The sequence below is a fragment of the Mercenaria mercenaria genome, chromosome 12, assembly GCF_021730395.1.
Source record: "Mercenaria mercenaria strain notata chromosome 12, MADL_Memer_1, whole genome shotgun sequence".
In the NCBI taxonomy this organism is placed as follows: Eukaryota; Metazoa; Mollusca; class Bivalvia; order Venerida; family Veneridae; genus Mercenaria; species Mercenaria mercenaria.
Window position 1 is genome coordinate 72487613 of NC_069372.1, and position 23114 is coordinate 72510726.

The 23114-nt window shown below is 38.4% G+C and overlaps 1 protein-coding gene across 2 annotated transcripts in view; it reads right to left on the bottom strand.

The window, feature by feature from the left end:
* The window catches only part of LOC123534763 (putative transporter SVOPL), a 146662-nt gene that overhangs the window by 5851 nt on the left and 117697 nt on the right, over positions 1–23114 (bottom strand). For both annotated transcript variants that reach the window (XM_045317171.2, XM_045317170.2), the window contains exons 8-14: positions 19099–19224; positions 17616–17744; positions 16880–17033; positions 14265–14342; positions 5066–5259; positions 2563–2652; positions 1660–1773 (exon numbers count right to left, since the gene is read on the bottom strand). In XM_045317171.2, the coding sequence (XP_045173106.2) occupies positions 1660–1773; positions 2563–2652; positions 5066–5259; positions 14265–14342; positions 16880–17033; positions 17616–17744; positions 19099–19224 (885 nt within the window). The remainder of the gene's footprint in view (positions 1–1659; positions 1774–2562; positions 2653–5065; positions 5260–14264; positions 14343–16879; positions 17034–17615; positions 17745–19098; positions 19225–23114) is intronic.

A 23114-nucleotide genomic window follows, 5' to 3' on the forward strand; every position in this document is an offset into this window, starting at 1 on the left:
CCCAAGCGTTTTGAAGTTACTGTCCGAAAACCTTTTAAATGTTCCAGGTCACTGTGACCTTGACCTGTGACCTACTGACCTCAAAGTCATTAGGAGGTCATCTGCTGGTCATAACCAACCTCCCTATTATTTTCATGATCTAGGCCCAAGCGTTCTCAAGTTATCATCCGGAAACCGTTTGTTTCATATTTTTGTGACCTTGACCTTTGACCTACAGACCTCAAAGTTGAACTTGACCTGTATTTTATCATGTTACACCTGTGTACAAAAAATTATGATCCTAGACACAAGTGTTCTCAAGTTATCAGCTGGAAACCGTTTTAATGTTCCGAGTCACTGTGACCTTAACCTTTGACCTTGTGACTTAAAATTCAAATCTGACCTGTATTTCATGAAGTTACACCTGTGTACCTGTGTACCAAATCTGATGATCCTAGGCCGAAGCGTTCTCAAGTTATCATCCAAAAACCATAAAACTGTTCCTTGTCACTGTGACCTTGACCTTTGACCTCAAAGTCGAACTTGACATGTATGTTATGATGTTACACCTAGATACCAAACTTTATGATCCTAGGCCCGAGTCATATAGCTGTCCAAATTGATATGAAATAGCCCTTTTAACATTATGTAGTTGGTTCAAAATCTCACATGAGCATATGTGGTACTTGTTTGCTATCTTGCTGACTCTATATCTTAAGACTTATGAAATGAAAATATTAAAAATATGTTTGAAAAGATGGAAGCTCAAAATATAGTTTTCTGGGAGGATATGATGAAAGTTTACAAAAGGGTTCCAGACTGTCACAAAATACGCCCGTCATAAAACTTGGTTTAATTCAAGGTGCATAATCCAAGTGTTCCTGGGGAATTAGGGTCTTTATCATACTTAGCCGGGATATTATGCCCACAAACATTGTCAGCAAGTTTGGTGAAGATCTGATGAAAACTGTTTGACTTATAGAGCAGACAAGGCTAAATTTGCTGTTTTTTTAGTAATTCACGGGCCATAGTCCAAGAGTGCCTGAGGTGATTTGGTTGGTTATCAAACTTGGCCGACATATGTCCAAAAACATTGTCAGCAAGTTTGGTGAAGATCTGATGAAAACTGTTTGAATTAGAGAGCGGACATGCTTTGGATGCCGAACACCGCCACCCACCGTCACGGGTTTTCAGATAATACGCCATGCTCTTTCAGAGACGGGCATATAAAAAAATTCTTTGAAACATAGAAAGCAACCAAGCAACATAACAGCTGACTCGGTTTGACTGAGTCTGTTCAGGAGTGGTAATGAAATGTGCAACATCCGTCTTTTAAATATCACTAGGAATGTCAAGTAATTCATATAAATATGAACAAGTGGATGGCCCATATGTGTTCAAGCTCAAAACAAAAATCATACCAAAACAAACGTTGGTAGAACCACCAACCTTCATCACACCAGTTGAACAGTAGGACCACCTACCTTCTGCAAGCAATCTGAACAGCTTCATTGCAAGCAAAAATTTTACATCACATTTTGCAACATGGAAGTATCTGATAAACTTATCAAACAATTAACATTAATATTCTATCAAACCTTAACCTTTTCTCTTTCAACCGCACAAACACAATTATAGGTCGTAAGAGTACAGATTTGATTAAAATGAGTAAAAACGTACAGGTAATTCTCTCCCTTTTGTCTCTATCGGTAAACATATTGCGCATATAGCACAGGTAATTCCAATACCTCCATACACCCATACTGCTGCCGTCAGTGAGGCATCCAGTAACACCTGAAACAGATCTTATACATAGGTGAACATAATTCTTATTAATTCAATATGCCCATACTGGTGCCATCAGTGAGGTTTTCAATAACACTGGAAAAATATATACATAGAGGATATTACAGGAGTGTCTTCATATTGAATTTATTAAACAAATTGAATAAAATAATAAAATGCGAGGCTCAATTTTCAATTTTATTCAACGAGTTTAAAAAATACAATGTGGAAAGTCACAAATGTAATATTCTTTTTATCACATGTTAGCTTTTCCTGTTGATACTTTCTTTTACTATGTAAGGATGTCGACGTCAAAGCTTTATTATACCTGTGTATTACCTTTTTTAAGTAATGCCTTTAATACACTCCCGTGATGTCAAACATGTGATAATATAAAATACTTTAGAGGTAACATAATTGTAATACCTCAATACGTTGGTTCTGCAACAGTCAGTTTCAAACAATAATAATCTAAGATAAGTACAACATAATCAACATACGTGAATAAAATCTGTGGAAGACCTACTGAAAGCATCAAACACAACCAAACAAAATAACAGCAGACTCAAGTTTGACTGAATGGCTCTTGAGCGGCAGTTCAAGGAAGCATCCTACACTGCCTTAAGCGGAGCTCCTTACGGTAGATGGGTCCAATGATCCCAAAGTACCAAAAACAAAACAACAGTAGTACACTAACTTCATAGATCAAAAGAACATGTTTATTTGGGGGGTTAAAATGTGGCACTGAAAAAATATTACAGATCATACAGGATAAGAGCATGAAAAGGTAAGTTATACCTGAGCAAGAAAAGGAGTTATCATAGCACCAACCCGCGCCCATGATGACGCTGTTCCTATTCCTAATGTTCTAATAGTGGTTGGATACACCTGAAAAATAGTCAAATGTGCTTATATAGCATGAAAGGAAGTAAAACACAATGTAATGTGGTGTATTACTACAAATCTTCTGGTCACAGCAGATGTACTGAGTATGTTTTGCCATTGTACAGAAATCACCTGGAACATTTTCCACATGCTATAAATTTAATCAAATAACAAGAAACGCGGCAATGCCACGAAACCAGGTTTTCAACACTTTTCATAAGAATAAACAAGAGTGCCAGAATGTCACAATATACGCCCGTCACAGCAAATTTCTTTACTCTAGCACCTGTATTTGCAGATGTAATTTTAATTTTGTGGTTGTTTAGTAATCATTGTAATTCTTTTGTTTTTCTAAGTCCACAAAAAAACTCCTTACCAGGTAGAGATACCTTAAAATACACCTAAAATTAGAACGTAACAACTATGTTGTACCACAGAAAAGTGGTCTTGGTTTTTCCCTACGGTCAATTATAAAAAAAGTTACAATATAAGTTATTTATAGTAACAACTAAGGGAAGTTAATCTTAAAAAAAAAAAAAAAAAAAAAAAATACAAATTTTTTTTTTTAAGTCCACACAGAAATCCTTACCAGGTAGAGATTGGTCAAAATACACCCCAAAATTGGATGTAACATGCATGTTGTACTACAGAAAAGTGGTCTCGATTTTTCCCTACGTCTAGTAATGAAAAAGTTACAATATAAGTTATTTATAGTAACAACAAAGGGAAGTAATTCTAAAGAAGGGAACTGCGCAAGACACTTCGTCTCATGCTGATGTATAATTGTGCCAAGTTACATCAAAATCCCTCTATGCATGAAGAAGATATGCTCCGGACAAAGTTTTCATTCTTGTATCCTTTGACCTCTAAGTGTGACCTTGACCTTAGACCTTGGGACCTGGTTCTTGCGCATGACACTCCGTCTCATGATGGTGAACAACTATGCCAACTTTCATCAAAATCCCTCCATGCATGTAGAAGATATGCTAACCCTAACCCTAACCTAACCCTAACCCTATTTTTAGTAACAATGACCTTGACCTTGATCCCAGAAACCCCAAAATCAATCCCAAGCTACAACTTTATATAAGTTTTCTATACACCAAGTTTCATCATGATAGCTCATTCCTAAGTTAAGTTATTGACCGGAAACCCTTTTTCTATTTTAAGTAACAGTGACCTTGACCTTGACCCCAGAAACCCCAAAATCAATCCCAGCCTTTGTCTTGATATAAGCTACATACATACCAAGTTTTATTCAAATATCTTTACCGAAACAAAAGTTATTGACCGGAAACACCAGTTTGACGCCGCCGCCGCCGCCCGCCCACCCGACCAACATCTACCCCAATCTAATAACTCAGGTTTTCGTTTAAAGCCTGGTTAAATATATATATACTTAATTTTTGATAATTTGTTGGAATTTTGCTTGTTCTGATGGGTTTTAAGACACACTGACATAAAGTAAATCACATGGCAACTTTCCAGTTGTTTCCAACCTACAACTGTTAGAGACAAGTGATTCTAAGTCGGCAACCTAAACCACTAAGCCATTATTGGTTTGTTTGTTCTTTCTGGGTTTAACACCGTTTTTCAACAGTGTATGAGTGTTATCGGGTTTAACGTCTTTTTCAACAATTTTTCAGTCATATAAACAACGGTGTCTGCTTGTAACAATGAGCACAATGCCCAACTTTATAGTGCTGCCTCACTGGAATATCACGCTGTGGACATGTGACATGATACCCAACCCAGTCACATTATACTCACACCAGGCTGACCAGTCCTTTCACTATACTCTTAATGCTGAGCGCCAAGCGAGGAAGCTACTAGTAGCATTTTTTACGTCTTGGTACACCGCAGCCAGGGTTCGAACCCACGACCTCCCGCACTTGAAATGGGCGCTCTACCACTAGGCTACCGAGGCAGTAAACAATATTTCAGTTATGTAATGGAGGGCAGTTAACCTGTCCAGTGTTCCTGGATTCTGTACCTGTACTTACCTGTTCTCCTTAAGTAACTACAAACTTCTACACATGAATAAGAGATGAGCTCATGATCCCACAATACAGAGATATGTGCTCTCTTTATTGAGGTAAGCAGGCAGACTTTCAGCCATAATTGAAAAGATTACAACATCTCAATGAAAAATTTCATATTAATCAATCTTAAGATAAACAGGATGGTTACTAACACTTCTGGGCCAAGATTTCTACAAGAAACACTACAGAAAATTTTAAAAGACAAAAAATTCACCTCCTTTGGCTCCTTATTATCTAGTTACAGTATTATTGCCAGCCATAGGAAATGTAAAGGAAACTTCAATTAATGAAACAGTGAAATCACCTATTAGCCCTAATCTGATGACCCCTTGTAATGACAACATTTGGAAGTTAAGTACATAAAGTAAACCTACCTCAGAAGTATAGATATACACAAAGTTGAACATCCCCGAGGAGAATCCACGAACCATGAATATAAACACTGTCAGCACTGTCTGGGGCACTGGTAGTTGTAGTAGTATAAAAAATAGACCACAACCAAATAAATTAACTGCTCCCGTCCATCTACGACCAACCAGATCTATGAGAAATATGTTGAGTGGTAGAGCTGAAATCAAAATGAAAATCTATCATGAGGAGCAAATGGAATGAAGGTCTAGGGAAAGATTTTATCAGAAATTTGTAAATTCTCAATCAAAGTAACCTTTAATTTTGTAAATGGCCTCCTGAATATTATTTCTGTGAAATCATACCAGATTCAGTGAATTATTCGATAAATTTTTCTTAATTTTTAATATAGCAATATGTGGGTTTTTTTTAAGGAGACAACAGACAAAATTAGTCACAGTACTTCAGTTAAGCGTACTGGTTTCCCAGTAGTTTCCGGACTGAAATCGCTATTTTTTGCCAGTAACTTTCAAATAAAACATAGTTAAAACATAAAATTTTCACAGAAAAAAAGCTAGGTTCTTCATTAACACCATGCAGAATTCGCGTTACACTTACGTTCATAACACAAATGTAGATGAGGCCTCAAAAGGGGCAATTAATTCCATTAATGAGTAGTTTTCCGGACCTTTTATTGTAACAGTAACTGTTGTAACCTTTCTCTAAAAGCAAACATTTCCGATTTCGTCTTATATATTCAAAATTAAAACATAAATCTAAGGCATGATGATCATTTGGAAAGTATATATCAAGAATTTAACAAATACTAGATTTATAATACGCTAATTACAGCTACGTCTAATTATGTTTGAATGACGTTTGCAACGTCACGCTAAAAATGATGGGACGTATTGAGCAGACTGTTAATATCAATAAACAAGAGGGTCATGATGACCCTGAATCGCTCACCTGAGAAATATGAGCTACATGTTTCAAATGTCAAACTGATGATTTTTAGAAATTTTTTGGAAGATTTTTCGATGTACAATCAAGTAACCACTGGGGTGGTGCCAATTTTACCCCGGGTGTCATGATTTCAACAATGTTTGTAGAAGACTACTAGGCAATGTTACATATCAAATATCTAAGATCTAGGCCTTCTGGTTTATTTTTAGCCAATTTATGAAATTTTCCCTATGTACAATCAATTAACCCATGGGGCTGGGTCAATTTGACCGTGGGAGGGTCAAGATTTGAACAAATTTTGTAGAGGTCCACTAGGCAATGCTACATGTCAAATATCTAAGCTCTATGCCTTCTGGTTTATTTTTAGAAAATTTTGAAGATTTTTCTATGTACAATCAAGTAACCCTATGGGGCAGGGTCAATTTTGACCCCGGGGGTCATGATTTGAACAAATTTTGTAGAAGTCTAATAGGCAATGCTACATGTCAAATATCTAAGATCTAGGCCTTCTGGTATATTTTTAGAAAATTTTTGAAGATTTTCCTACGTAAAATCAAGTGACCCCTGGGGTGGGGTCAATTTTGACCCCGGGGTCATGATTTGAACAAATTTTGTAGAGGGCCACTAGGCAATGCTACAGGTCAAATATCTAAGCTCTAGGCCTTCTGGTTTATTTTTAGAAAAATTTTGAAGATTTTCCTAGGAAAAAATCAAATGACCCCTGGGGCGCCCAATTTTACCCCGGGGGTCATGATTTGAACAAAGTTTGTAGAAGTCTACTAGGCAATGTTACATATCAAATATCTAAGATCTAGGCCTTCTGGTTTATTTTTAGCAAATTTATGAAGATATCCCTATGTACAATCAAGTAACCCGTAGGGCTGAGTCAATTTGACCCTGGGGGTGTCAAGATTTGAACAAATTTTGTAGAGGTCCACTAGGCAATGCTACATGTCAAATATCTAAGCTCTAGGCCTTCTGGTTTATTTTTAGAAAAATTTTGAAGATTTTTCTATGTACAATCAAGTAACCCCATGGGGCGGGGTCAATTTGACCCCGGGGGTCATGATTTGAACAAATTTTGTAGAAGTCTACTAGGCAATGCTGCATGTCAAATATCTAAGATCTAGTCCTTCTGGTTTATTTTTAGAAAAATTTTGAAGATTTTCCTATGTAAAATCAAGTGACCCCTGGGGCGTGGTCATGATTTGAACAAATTTTGTAGAGGTCCACTAGGCAATGCTACATGTCAAATATCTAAGCTCTAGCTCTTCTGGTTTATTTTTAGAAAATTTTGAAGATTTTTCTATGTACAATCAAGTCACCCCATGGGGCGGGGTCAATTGACCCCCGGGGGTCATGATTTGAACAAATTTTGTAGAGGTCCACTAGGCAATGCTACATGTCAAATATCTAAGCTCTAGGCCTTCTGGTTTATTTTTAGAAATTTTTTGAAGATTTTCCTATGTAAAATCAAGTGACCCATGGGGCAGGGTCAATTTTGACCCAAGAGATCACGATTTGAACAAATTTTGTAGAGGTCCACTAGGCAATGCTACATGTCAAATATCTAAGCTCTAGGCCTTCTGGTTTATTTTTTAATTTTTTTTGTAGATTTTCCTATAGAAATCTATGTAAAATCAAGTGACCCCTGGGGCGGGGTCAATTCTGACCCCAGGGGTCATGATTGAACAACTTTAGTAGAGGTCCACTAGGCAAGCTACATGTCAAATATCTAAGCTCTAGGGCTTCTGGTTTTTGAGAAGAAGATTTTTTAAGATTTTCCTATGTAAAATCAAGTGAACCGCGGGGTCATGATTTGAACAAACTTGGTAGAGGTCCACTAAGCAATGCTTCACACCAAATATCTAAGCTCTAGGGCTTCTGGTTTTTGAGAAGAAGATTTTTGAAGTTTTTACTTTCGGTTGCCATGGCGACCAGAGTTCTGCATGGAATTCAATTCTTTGAACACTTTTTGTAGAGCTTCACCCAAGGAACATTCCTGTGAAGTTTGGATGAAATTGGCCTAGAGGTTTATGAGGAGATGTTGTTTAAAGTAAAAGTTTACAGACGACAGACAACGGACGACGGACGACGGACAACGGATGACGGACGGTGAGTGATCCTAATAGCTCACCCTGAGCCTTTGGCTCTGGTGAGCTAAAAAGAAATTAAGAACTTTATATATAATTAACAACTTTTTAAAAAAAAAAAAAAGAACACGACCGGTCTCAAAACTGGTAGTCTAACACCCTGACCAGTTGGGCATGGACACTGAGCACTGCTAAACATTTGATTGATAGAAGGTATCGTTGGTAAATCCCTGTCTATTTTGGTTCATATTTTTTAATCGATGATTTAATGCCGTAGTATAGTGAATAGGCCGATTTTTTCTGACTTGCATCGTTTTATTTTATTACTATCGGAATGTTTTTACTGTATCGTCTGTAAATGGGAGCATCAGTTGACTGATGTTTACCTTCAAGGGGCCTCAATTTCTGGGCATGTGCACTGTAACTGGAATTCCCGTGCAGTTGACAATCTCTTGTGTAAACATTACATCGAAGTAAGTAAAAACAACCGGAATATTCAAATAATAAATAAGTTCAGTAATTCTAGGTTTTCGCTGCTATGTAAAGGCAACAAAGGTCTAGATGATATGATATTGTTACCCAGATGCTTTACGACGTCTATACAGCACAAAATGTAAAAGGTCCGGAAAACTACTTGGGTCTGGAAACTACTTGGAAACCAGTATGATTCAGGTGAGCTAAAGTCTAATGCAGACAAGAGCTCACAGAACACACAATGCCCCCTTGATGCATCCAGGAACTGCACAAGAAACAGAAATTATTTGGTCACTGTGCACTGGACAATAGTTATGGGTCATTTACCAGTCATGACCTCGGTATCAAATGTGATCTTAGACCAAAGCATTCTCTAGTTATTTGCCAAAAAAAGTTCTACTGTTCTGGGTCAACAAGACCTTGACCTTTGACCTACTGACCTCAAAATCAATAGGGCTCATCTGCTGGTCATGATAAACCAACGTATTAAGTTTCATGATCCTAGGCCCAAGCGTTCTCAAGTTATTGTCCGGAAATGGTATAACTGTTCCAGGTCACTGTGACCTTGACCTTTGACCTACTGACCTCAAAATCAATGGGGGTCATCTGCTGGTCAAGACAAACACCACTATCAACTTTCATCATCCTAGGCCCAAAAAAAATTGTGAGTTATCTTCTTCTGGAAACAGTTTAACTGTTCCTGGTCACTGTGACCTTGACCTTTGACCTCAAAATCAATAGGGGGTCATCTGCTGGCCATGATCAATCTCTCTATTGACTTTAACAATTCTAGGCCAAAGCGTTCTCGAGTTATCATCCGGAAGCCGTTTAACTGTTCTGGGTAACTGTGACCTTGACCTTTGACCTAATTACCTCATAATCAATAGGGGTGATCTGCTGGTCAAGACAAATCTCCCTATCAACTTTCATCATCCTAGAACCAAAAATCATTGAGTTTTCATCCAGAAACCGTTCAACTGTTCCTGGTCACTGTGACCTTGTCCTTTGATCTCAAAATCAATAGGGGTCATCTGCAGACCATGATCAATCTCCATATTGACTTTCATGATCCTAGGCCCAAGCGTTCTCGAGTTATCATCCGAAAGCCATTTAACCCTTTACCACACAGAACAGAAACCAAAGTAACCTCCTTTACATAACACTGATAAGTGATAATCAATAATCAACAAGGCAGTCTGAAAGACAGCTAAATCCCCCGCCACTGCTATGGATAGTGAAAGGGTAAAACCTTTGATTTTAGCTGTGACCTTGACCTTGAACTGACATGGCTGACTCATGAATTCTGCACAACGTCTTGGCGAGGTGATCATTTGACCAAAGTTTCATGAAAATCCTTCAAGGGGTTTAGGAGATACAGAGCTGAAACCTTTGACCTTCAGTTGTGACCTTGACCTTGAGTTGACATGGCTGACTCATGAGTTCTTGATGAGGTGATCATTTGACCCAAGTTTGATGAAAATCCTTCAAGGGGTTAAGGAGATACAGAGTGGACACCAAATGGAAGGCTCAAACCTTCGACCCTTAGTTGTGACCTTGACCTTGAGCTGGCATGGTTGACTCATAATTTCTGCACATCGTTCTAATGAGGTAATCATTTGACCCAAATTTTATAAAATTCCTTCAAGGGGTTTAGGAGATATAGAGCGGACACGAAATGGAAGGCTCAAACCTTTGACCTTCAGTTGTGACCTTGACCTTGAGCCGACATGGCTGACTCATGGGTTCTGCACATCGTCTTGATGAGGTGATCGTTTGACCAAAGTTTGATGAAAATCCTTCAAGGGGTTTAGGAGATATAGAGCGGACACAAAATGGAAGGTTCAAACCTTTGACCCTAAGCTGTGACCTTGACCTTGAGCCGGCATGACTGACTCATGGGTTCTGCACATTGTCTTGATGAGGTGATCATTTGACCCAAGTTTTATAAAATTCCTTCGAGGGGTTTAAGAGATATAGAGCGGACACAAAATGGAAGGCTCAAACCTTTGACCTTGAGTTGTGACCTAGACCTTGAGCCAGCATGGCTGACTCATGGGTTCTGCACATCGTCTTGATGAGGTAATCATTTGACCCAAGTTTTATAAAATTCCTTCAAGGGGTTTAGGAGATATAGAGCGGACACAAAATGGCAGGCTTAAACCTTTGACCTTCAGTTGCGACCTTGACCTTGAACGGACAAGGCTGACTCATGGGTTCTGCACATCGTCTTGATGAGGTGATCATTTGACCCAAGTTTCATGAAAATCCTTCAAGGGATTTAGGAGATATGGACCGGACACGATTTTGTTACGGACGGAAGGATGGAAAGACGGAAGGACGGACGGAAAGACGGAAGGACGGACGGAAGGACGGAAGGACGGACGCAGACCATTCCTATAATCCCTCCGCCACGGCGGGGGATTAATAAATGGTATATGGCTGATAAGCGTGACTGTCTTATCTGAACAGAGGTGTTGGCATTATTTTGTGATTACACACACTTATGTGAAAAATATTGTTATTTTAATATTTTTTGAAAGTTTGACATTATTTTTGTCAATATAAAGTTTATAGCAATTTAAATTCTCTTTCCGATGATACAAAATTCATTGTAGTTTCTCTTTGAGTTTTGAAGATATAAAGTGTTAAAGTAAGGGAAATATATTTTTAGGCATAAAATTCTGTTTTGGATTACTTTCACATTGATATTCATATACAATTTCATTTTGATGTTTGAAAGTTTGATTTATAGTTAATAGACTCATCTTGCGAATTGAAATCGGTAAGTATTTATATAAACAAGAGGACCATGATGGTCCTGAATCGCTCACCTCTTCCAACATGACCCAGTTTTGAGTATGACGTCGTTTTTTCTATTATTTGACATAGTGACCTAGTTTTTGAGCTCATGTGACCCAGTTTTGAACTTGACCTAGATATTATCAAGATAAAAATTCTGACCAATTTTCATGAAGATCCATTGAAAAATATGGTCTCTAGAGAGGTCACAAGGTTTTTCTATTATTTGACCTATTGACCTAGTTTTCGAAGGTACGTGACCCTGTTTTGAACTTTACATAGATATCATCAAGGTGAACATTCTCACTAATTTTCATGAAGATCTCATGAAAAATATGGCCTCTAGAGAGGTCACAAGGTTTTTCTATTTTTATACCTACTGGCCTAGTTTTTGACCGCACGTGACCCAGTTTCGAAACTGGCCTAGATATCATCAAGGTGAATATTCAGATCAATTTTCATGAAGATCCATTGAAAAAAATGGCCTCTAGAGAGGTCAAAAGATTTTAATAATTTTAGACCTACTGACCTAGTTTTAGAATAGCAGTTGACCCAGTTTCAAACTTGACCTAGATATCATCAAGATGAACATTCAGACCAACTTTCATATAGATCCCATGAAAAGTATGGCCTCTAGAGAGGTCACAAGGTTTTTTTATTATTTGACCTACTGACCTAGTTTTTTAAGGCACATGACCCAGTTTCAAACTTGACCTAGATATCATCAAGGTGAACATTCTGACCAATTTTTATGGAGATCCATTCACAAGTATGGCCTCTAGAGAGGTCACAAGGTTTTTCTATTTTTAGACCTACTGACCTAGTTTTTGACCGCACATGACCCTGTTTAAAACTTGACCTAGATATCATCAAGATGAACATTCAGACCAATTTTCATACAGATCCCATGAAAAATATGGCCTTTAGAGAGGTCACAAGGTTTTTCTATTATTTGACCTACTGACCTAGTTTTTGATGGCACGTGACCCACTTTCAAACTTGACCTAGATATCATCAAGATGAACATTCTGACCAACTTTCATACAGATCCCATGAAAAATATGGCCTCTAGAGAGGTCACAAGGTTTTTCTATTATTTGACCTACTGACCTAGTTTTTGATGGCACGTGACCCACTTTCGAACTTGACCCAGATATCATCAAGATGAACATTCTGACCAATTTTCATGAAGATCTCATGAAATATATGGCCTCTAGAGAGGTCACAAGGTTTTTCTATTTTTAGCCCTACTGACCTAGTTTTTGATGGAACGTGACCCAGTTTCGAACTTGACCTAGATATCATCAAGATGAACATTCAGACCAACTTTCATACAGATCCCATGAAAAATATGGCCTTTAGAGAGGTCACAAGGTTTTTCTATTATTTGACCTACTGACCTAGTTTTTGATGGCACGTGACCCAGTTTCGAACTTGACCTAGATATTATCAAGGTGAACATTCTGACCAATTTTCATGAAGATCTTGTGAAATATATGGCCTCTAGAGAGGTCACAAGGTTTTTCTATTTTTAGACCTACTGACCTAGTTTTTGATGGAACGTGACCCAGTTTCGAACTTGACCTAGATATCATCAAGGTGAATATTCTGACCAATTTTCATGAAGATCTTGTGAAATATATGGCCTCTAGAGAGGTCACAAGGTTTTTCTATTTTTAGACCTACTGACCTAGTTTTTGACGGCACGTGACCCAGTTTCGAACTTGACCTAGATATCATCAAGATGAACATTCAGACCAACTTTCATAAAGATCCCATGAAAAATTTGACCTCTAGAGTGGTCACAAGCAAAAGTTTACGGACGGACGGACGGACGGACGAACGACGGACGACGGACACCGCACGATCACAAAAGCTCACCTTGTCACTTTGTGACAGGTGAGCTAAAAAAACAACCATCAAACTGAATAACACTACATAAATAACGGATCATAAAATTTCTGAAAGTGCAAAAAGATCGCTGACATCGAGACTCGTAACCGACTACAGTATTCTTGTGCTAAAAATTAAAATAATTTTAGATAATATTACGTAATATTTTGCTGATCAAACGTCGGTACATCACGGGTGACTTCCGCTGCAATTAACTCTTGGGGTGTCATAAAATATTTGGAAGTCGGGGTCCTTCTGTTTTGATTAACACTTTCCATTATATAAGGCCATAAATTCCAAGCCATCGTATACACAAATTGTTGTTTAGGGGAAATCCGCATATATCACACATGACCTTCATGACCTAACACATTTAAAAATACTTACTAATATAGATGTTAAATAGTTGTTATTTTTAGAACGAGGAAAGTTCTGCGAACCGGCCAGTTGCAAGTAGTTTTCACAGTAATTTTCCATGACGTAGCGTCGTGCACATGTAGGTAAAAACCTCGGTGTCTTTTTTTGCAAAGTACTTGATAAATTTAAACAGTAACCACATGATCTGTTACGCAAATATTGATGACGAAATCCCATATTTTGCGTAAGTAAACATCTGGAATAAAGCGATTGATTATGAGATAAGGGGATAGACGTTTTTGTTCAAATGGCCAATACTCGATAATATACATTTTTATCGGGTAATCGATAGACACGGGTCAATACGTTTCTGTTTGGTAATCGATATGAGAAAGGGTTAACTGTTCTGGGTCACTGTGACCTTGCCCTTTGACCTACTGACCTCAAAGACATTAGGAGTCATGTGCTGGTCATGACCAACCTCCCTATCAACTTTAATGACCCTAGGCCTAAGCTTTCTTGAGTTATCATCCGGAAACCGATTGGTCTAACGACCAACTTACAGACAGAATGACCAACATCTGCAAAACAATATACCCCTCCCTCTTCGAAGGAGGGCATATAAAGCTGTACAGTTCCTTACCTATAAACTCCCCTAGTGTAGAAACTATCATACTTGTATAATCATCCTTCTTTAGTAAATTGCACTTGCATTTTTCACCTGTAAATTTGAGAATAACATCCAACATTTTAATTAGTATCAGCAATATGTATTTTAAGTATTATCTTCATAAAAACAACTACCTTTCAGTACTTTTTATGATTTATATACTGGCCAATTGAGTACATTTCCCTACGTCTTGTCACAAAAGACTTTCAGAAACAGACAAGCAGACAGATCGATGGACAGGGACAAAGCTGTACTCTCTCCTCTACAATTTTTCACAGTTCCAATTCAGATTCACATTACATACATTAAATAAACTATGGCATACACACCAACACTAAGGATAACATAAGAAAGAGAGAACTCTTATTTCCGCTGTGGTCTTTTGCATTGTTGGCATGATATAGAACGGCATTTTAAATGACATTCCGTTCTATGTCATGCCAACAATGCAAAAGACCACAGCGGAAATAAGAGTTCTCTACTGTTTCACAATGATCTACCTGAACAACCCACAATATTCTACCTGACTGTTCCACAATGTTCTACCTGAACAATCCACAATGTTCTACCTGACTGTTCCACAATGTTCTACCTGAATGATCCACAATGTTTTACCTTACTGTTCTACAATGATCTACCTGAATGTTCTACAATGTCCTACCTGACTGTTCTACAATGTCTACCTACCTAACTGTTTACAATGTTCCACCTGAATTCTTCACAATGTACTGGTTGAGTGTTCTACAATGTCTTGCCTCAATATTCTACAATGTCCTGCCTGAATGTTCCACATTCCTAAGTTGTAATAGTTCTGCACTGACTAGGACCATTCCATAGTAAGACAGAGCAGTTCCTACCTGAATGTTCTACATTCATAAGCTGTAATATTTCTGCACTGGCTAGAACCATTCCATAGTTAGACAGGGCAGTTCCTAACTAAATGTTCTACATTATGAAGCTGTGATGTTTCTACACTGGCTAGGACCATTCCATAGAAAGACAGGGCAGTTCCTACCTAAATGTTCTACATTCCTAAGCTGTGATATTTCTGCACTGGCTAGCACCATTCCATAGTAAGACAGGGCAGTTCCTACCTGAATGTTCTATATTCATAAGCTGTAATATTTCTGCACTGGCTAGAACCATTCCACAGTAAGACTGGGCAGTTCCTACCTGGATGTTCTACAGTCCTACGCTGTAGTATTTCTGCATTGGCTAGGACCATTCCATAGTAAGACAGGGCAGTTTCTACCTAATGATCTACATTCCTAAGCTGTGATATTTCTGCACTGGCTAGGACCATTCCATAGTAAGACAGGGCAGTTCCTACCTGAATGCTCTACATTCCTAAGCTGTAGTATTTCTGCACTGGCTAGGACCATTCCATAGTAAGACAGGGCAGTTCCTACCTCAATGCTCTACATTCCTAAGCTGTAGTATTTCTGCACTGGCTAGGACCATTCCATAGTAAGACAGGGCAGTTCCTAACTCAATGCTCTACATTCCTAAGCTGTAGTATTTCTGCACTGGCTAGGACCATTCCATAGTAAAACAGGGCAGTTCCTAACTCAATGTTCTACGTTCCTAAGCTGTAGTATTTCTGCACTGGCTAGGACCATTCCACAGTAAGACAGGGCAGTTCCTACCTGAATGTTCTACGTTCCTAAGCTGTAGTATTTCTGCACTGGCTAGGACCATTCCACAGTAAGACAGGGCTGTTCCTACCTGAATGTTCTACATTCCTAAGCTGTAGTATTTCTGCACTGGCTAGGACCATTCCATAATAAGACAGGGCAGTTCCTACCTAAGCTGTAGTATTTCTGCACTGGCTAGGACCATTCCATAGTAAAACAGGGCAGTTCCTAACTCAATGTTCTACGTTCCTAAGCTGTAGTATTTCTGCACTGGCTAGGACCATTCCACAGTAAGACAGGGCTGTTCCTACCTGAATGTTCTACATTCCTAAGCTGTAGTATTTCTGCACTGGCTAGGACCATTCCATAATAAGACAGGGCAGTTCCTACCTAAGCTGTAGTATTTCTGCACTGGCTAGGACCATTCCATAGTAAGACAGGGCAGTTCCTACCTGAATGTTCTACATTCCTAAGCTGTAGTATTTCTGCACTGGCTAGGACCATTCCATAGTAAGACAGGGCAGTTCCTACCTGAATGTTCTACAATCTTAAGCTGTAGTATTTCTGCACTGGCTAGGACCATTCCATAGTAAGACAGGGCAGTTCCTACCTGAATGTTCTACAATCCTAAGCTGTAGTATTTCTGCACTGGCTAGGACCATTCCATAGTAAGACAGGGCAGTTCCTACCTGAATGTTCTACATTCCTAAGCTGTAGTATTTCTGCACTGGCTAGGACCATTCCATAGTAAGACAGGGCAGTTCCTAACTAAGCTGTAGTATTTCTGCACTGGCTAGGACCATTCCATAGTAAGACAGGGCAGTTCCTACCTAAGCTGTAGTATTTCTGCACTGGCTAGGACCATTCCATAGTAAGACAGGGCAGTTCCTACCTAAGCTGTAGTATTTCTGCACTGGCTAGGACCATTCCATAGTAAGACAGGGCAGTTCCTACCTGAATGTTCTACATTCCTAAGCTGTAGTATTTCTGCACTGGCTAGGACCATTCCATAGTAAGACAGGGCAGTTCCAAACCATAATATCCAAACCATCAGTGTTGTACGTAGATACATCGGTGAGAACAGATCTCGTGGGTTACCCCTCTCTGTCTGTAACCAAGTTAATACAAGATGCTTATAAAAGACTGGTGATTAATTGAGAAACTTGATATAGTGACATGACAGATGGTTATATTCTTGTCAAGCTGATCATAAATACAAAACATGATTAACTAATCTCTGATAATTAAAGTCTGCTTGGACAAGGAAGGCATGTAACTTATTTGAAAAAGTGAGATAATTCTGCAATTGGAAGAGTTACAGTTATGGTTCTTTGAAAATGCTCTCTGTCTTCTCATGTTGATCCATATTGACAATTACAATTGAATCACCTTCGGCAGTTTAAAAGTTATGCTCCATACAAAGAAGTGGGGGGAAAAAGACATTTTCACAAATCTGGTCTTAAAGACTTGTGTCTTTCAATTGTTTTCTTTATATTTCCAACAAAATGGATAAATTAACTGTTATGTATTGTTCTGAAGTCATACAAATTCCTAATCAAACTAAGCGAAGGACCTATGGGCAATATGGCAACTGTATTCCCACAACATATCTTTTATGAAACAGGATCAAGTGACAGAAAGGACATGTTTTTATATAAGTAATATAAAATGTACAGAACAGTATATTTACAATGTGTGTATTGACAACCGTTCCCTCTGGTAGACTGTTTCTGTTCATTTTTGCAGCTTTCTGTAAAACTTTCATAGCTTCATCCTTCCTACCAGCAGCCACAAGATAGCGTGCAGACTCCGGTAAAAACTGAAATATCATCAAGATAGCATGCAGACTCTGGTAAAAACAGAAACATCAAGAAGATAGCATGTAGATACTTTTAAAAACTAAAATGTCAACAAGGTAGTGTGCAGACTCCAATAAAAACTGAAATATCAACAAGATAGCTTGCAGACTCTGGTAAAAACTGAAATATCAACATGACAGTGCGCAGACTCTGGTAATAACTGAAATATCAACAAGATAGCATGCAGACTCTGGTAAAAGCTGAAACATCAACAAGATAGCATGTAGCTTCTATTAAAACTTAAATTTGAACAAGATAGTGTGCAGACTCCAGTAAAAACTTTTTTCTTTTTTTTTTTTTGTTGGGTTTAACGTTGCACCGACACAATTATAGGTCATATGGCGACTTTCCAGCTTTGATGGTGGAGGAAGACCCCAGGTGCTCCTCCGTGCATTATTGAAGTATCAACAAGACAGCTTGCAGACTCTGGTAAAAACTGAAATATCAAATGACAGTGTGCTGACTCTGGTAAAAACTGAAATATCAACATGATAGCTTGCAGACTCTGGTAAAAACTGAAATATCAACAAGATAGCTAAGCTTCCAGACTCCGGTAAAAACTGAAATATCAACAAGATAGCTTGCAAACTCTGGTAAAACTGAAATATCAACAAGATAGCATGTAGATTCTGGTAAAAACTTAAAATATTAACAAGATAGTGTGCAGACTCCTGTAAAAACTCCAAAACTGTCATTAACCTTTGGTTGTGCACTCTGCATTTCATTTTAATGAGATTAACAACTGATGCAAGTTTTATAAGCATCTTTTTAATGGTAACGAAGATATGGAATGGACAAGACAAACAGAAAAACAGACATGCAGGACTCTAATATAGCCCCTATATACTCTGGGTGTATTAAATGAAGATACTTACCAACAGCACCAACAACCATCTCCAGTCTAGTCTTGGTAACACAATGGATGCTAACATACTTTTAGCAAGATGACAATCAGGAATGAAGGTATTGCTGACAGTACCAACAACCATCTCCAGTCTAGTCTAGGTAACACAATGGATGCTAACATACTTTTAGCAAGATGACAATCAGGAATGAAGGTATTGCATACAGTACCAACAACCATCTCCAGTCTAGACTAGGTAACTCAATGGATGCTAACATATCTTTAACAAGATGACAATCAGGAATGAAGGTATTGCATACAGTACCAACAATCATCTCCAGTCTAGACTAGGTAACTCAATGGATGCTAACATACTTTTAACAAGATGACAATCAGGAATGAAGGTATTGCTGACAGTACCAACAACCATCTCCAGTCTAGACTAGGTAACTCAATGGATGCTAACATACCTTTAACAAGATGACAATCAGGAATGAAGGTATTGCTGACAGTACCAACAACCATCTCCAGCCTAGACTAGGTAACACAATGGATGCTAACACAATTTCAAACATCGTACCACATGCCCAACTTATCTGAAATATGGAAATTTACAAGTCAACAAATTTATATTTGTTTGTTTGCGTTTGAATCAAGAGGCTGAGGACAAAAGAATTTAAGACTGTAAGGTCGGCAAACAGTGATACAATAATAGACATTTTTCTAATGCTAGAAACAGGATAATTGTTGTTGTTGTTGGGTTTAGAGTAACTCCGATAAAACTTTAGACAATGTGGCATTTCTATTTGGCTTTGCTACTGGAAAAGAGCCCAGGTGCCCCTCAAGGCAGTATGTCAAATATGGGCAGAACCACTTACCTTCCGTATGCCATTTAGATGGTTCTTACACATAAACAAATTTAACAACCAAAGTCAGACACTGGACTCGCGAAGCCAGTGATTTTAACCATTCGGCCAGGGGTGCCCCCACAACAATGCAGATATTAATGTTTATATTTTTTTTTTCATTTTTTTCTGGTAGAAGTCTGAAATGTAACATAAACTATGCATGTTCAAGTCTGTCTATAAAGAATTGCCTTGAGAAATGAAAGTTGTATCTGCTGACAGGTGATCTCCCTTTACTGTATTTAGTAACTAAATAAGAAATGTTATATGCCAGGACAAGGCTGAAACAAACCCCAGTCCAAAAAGAGCTGTTTATTACACACATATGCCCTCCATGTTGGCCTGTCAGAGGTAACCAGGTGTGTAATGACTCCATGTTGGCCTGTCAGAGTTAACCGGTTGTGTAATTTAAGTTTCATGTATGTTGTGACCTTGACCTTTGCCTTAATGACCCCTAAAACAACTGGGATGAGTGACTAACCACATAAAGTCACCCTTGTACTTCGACAGACTTAAGCCCAAATTCCAATCTAACTGTGACCTTGACCTTTGGCTAACATCACAACAGAAAATATTGGTAAAACCGATGGATGCTCCCCAAAATTTGCATATTAAAGGAACAAAAGTTGAATTTACTGACTGGGAACAAATAGTTTTTGTAATACTGACGTTGAATGATCACAGGGCAATATCTCAATGAAAAATCATTCCAATGAATAATGAAGAAAATATGCGCACCTCCTCTTCAGAGTGAAGCATCCTATAGTGTATTTTTGCTGAATTCAAGGCAGTGGTTGCTGAGAAACACTCTTAACTATAATGGCACTATAGTTTACTAATGTTGGATAATCAAAGGGCAATAAATCAGTGAAAAATCATCCCACCGAAACACAAGGATAACACGCACATCTCCTCTTGATAGTAAAGCTTTCAATGAAGTATGGCTAAATTCAAACCATTGCTTGCAAAGAAATACTCCGGACAAGAATTGTATTATTTTATTTTATTTTGTTGGGTTTAACGTCGCACCGACACAATTTTAGGTCATATGGCGACTTTCCAGCTTTAATGGTGGAGGAAGACCCCAGGTGCCCCTCCGTGCATACTTTCATCACAAGCGGGCACCTGGGTAGAACCACCGACCTTCCGTAAGCCAGCTGGATGGCTTCCTCACGTGAAGAATTCTACGCCCCAAATGAGGTTTCGAACCCACATCGATGAGGGGCAAATGGTTTGAAGTCAACGACTCTAACCATTCGGCCACGGAGGCCCCAGAATTGTATTATAGTAAACTATTCTTAACAAGAGATCACAGAGTGATCTTGGCGCCCACCAATGTGCCATTTTTGAGTGTTCCAAATTTCAAGACTTACTGACTAGCTGAAGGTCAAATTTCATTTCCATACACAACACTGTGCATGTGGTCCAAATTCGAAAGCTGTAGCTTGAGAAATGTGAAAGTAGGTCACTAGGTCAATCTTAAGGTCAAGGTTAATTTCGGTACACAAAACCATGCAAGTGGTCCAAATTTGAAGGCTGTAGCTTGAGAAATGTAAAAGTAGGTCACTAGGTTGAAATCAAGGTCAAATTCTATTTTGGAATACAAAACTAAGCATGTGGTCCAAATTTGAAGCCTGTACCTTCAAAAATGTGAAAATAGGTCACTAGGTCAATGTAAAGGTCAAAGTTCATTTCGGTACACAAAACTATGCATGTGGTCCAAATTTGAAGGCTATAGCTTGAGAAATGTAAAAGTAGGTCACTAGGTCAAATCAAGGTCAAATTTTATTTCAGAATACAAAACTATGCATGTGGTCCAAATTAGAAGCCTGTACCTTAAAAATGTGAAAGTAGGTCACTAGGTCAATGTAAAGGTCAAAGTTCATTTCGGTACACAAAACTATGCATGTGGTCCAAATTTGAAGGCTGTAGCTTGAGAAATGTAAAAGTAGGTCACTAGGTCAATGTGAAGGTCAAAGTTTTTTTCGGTACACAAAACTATGCATGTGGTCCAAATTTGAAGGCTGTAGCTTGAGAAATGTGAAAGTAGGTCACTAGGTCAAAATCAATGTCAAATTTCATTTTGAAACACAAAACTATGCGTATGGTCCAAATTTGACGTCTTACCTTCAAAAATGTGAAAGTAGGTCACAAGGTCAAAATCAAGGTCAAAGTTTTTTCCAGTGCACAAAACTACACATGTGGTCCAAATTTGAAGGCTGTAGCTACAGAAATGTGAAAGTAGGTCACTAGGTCAAAATCAAGGTCAACTCATGTCAAGGTTCATCTTGCCACTCAAAAATATACATGTGGTCCAAACTTGAAGGCTGTAGCTACAGAAATGTGAAAGTAGGTCACTATGTCAAAATCAAGGTCAACTCATGTCAAGGTTCATCTTGCCACTCAAAAATATACATGTGGTCCAAATTTGAATGTTGTAGTTATTGACAAGAACATTTTAAAAGCTTTTCCCTATATAAGTCTATATGAACCATGTGACCACTGGGGCGGGGCCATTTTTGACCCTAGGGGGATAATTTGAACAAACTTCGTAGACAACCACTAGATGATGCTATATTACAAGTATCAAAGCCCTAGGCTTTGTGGTTTGGACAAGAAGATTTTCAAAGTTTTTCCTTATATAAGTCTATGTAAACCATATGACCCCCAGGGCGGGGCCATATTTGACCCTAGGGGTATAATTTGAACAATCTTAGTTGAAGACCACTAGATGATGTCACATACAAAATATCAAAGCTCTAGGCCCTGTGGTTTTAGACAAGAGGTTATTCAAAGGTTTTCCCTATATAAGTCTATATAAACCATGTGACCCCCAGGGCGGGGCCATATTTGACCCCAGAGAAATAATTTGAATCATCTTGGTAGAGGACCACTAGATAATGCTTCAAACCCTAATATCAAAGCCCTAGGCTCTGTGGTTTTGGACAAGAAGTTTTTCAAAGCTTTTCCCTATATAAATCTATGTAAACTATAGAAATAAACAAAGGGCCATAACTCACTCATAAATTGTTGAACCAGTCTGATTTTCAGGGGGACACAACTAGGGTACCAATACATCATTCTGACAAAGTTTGGTCAAAATCCCCCCAGTAGTTTCTGAGGAGATGCGATAACGAGAAATTGTTAACGGACGGACGGACGGAATGACGGACGGACGGACCACGGATGCAGAGTGATTTTAATAGCCCACCATCTGATGATGGTGGGCTAATAATCAGAGGGCAATAACTCGAAGAACAAGAGCTGTCACAGGAGACAACGCGCTCCACTATTTTGATGCTGGATAGTGAAACTGGGCACATCTGAGGAAACTGGAGCTGTCACTGGAGTGTTTAATGACTCCAATGGGGAATGAAGATATTGCACAATAGCTTGAGTCTGTGTCAAAAATATTAAGTAATAAGAGAGGTAAAGATAAAGTGTATCAAAACATTATAAGTATAATTCTAAGCAAAAAGGGGGCATAATTCATAAAATATTGGTGCAAGAGTTATGCACCTTGTGTCATATGATGTGGGTGATGATGTGGAACAACTACTTCAAGTTTGAATCAAATTCAT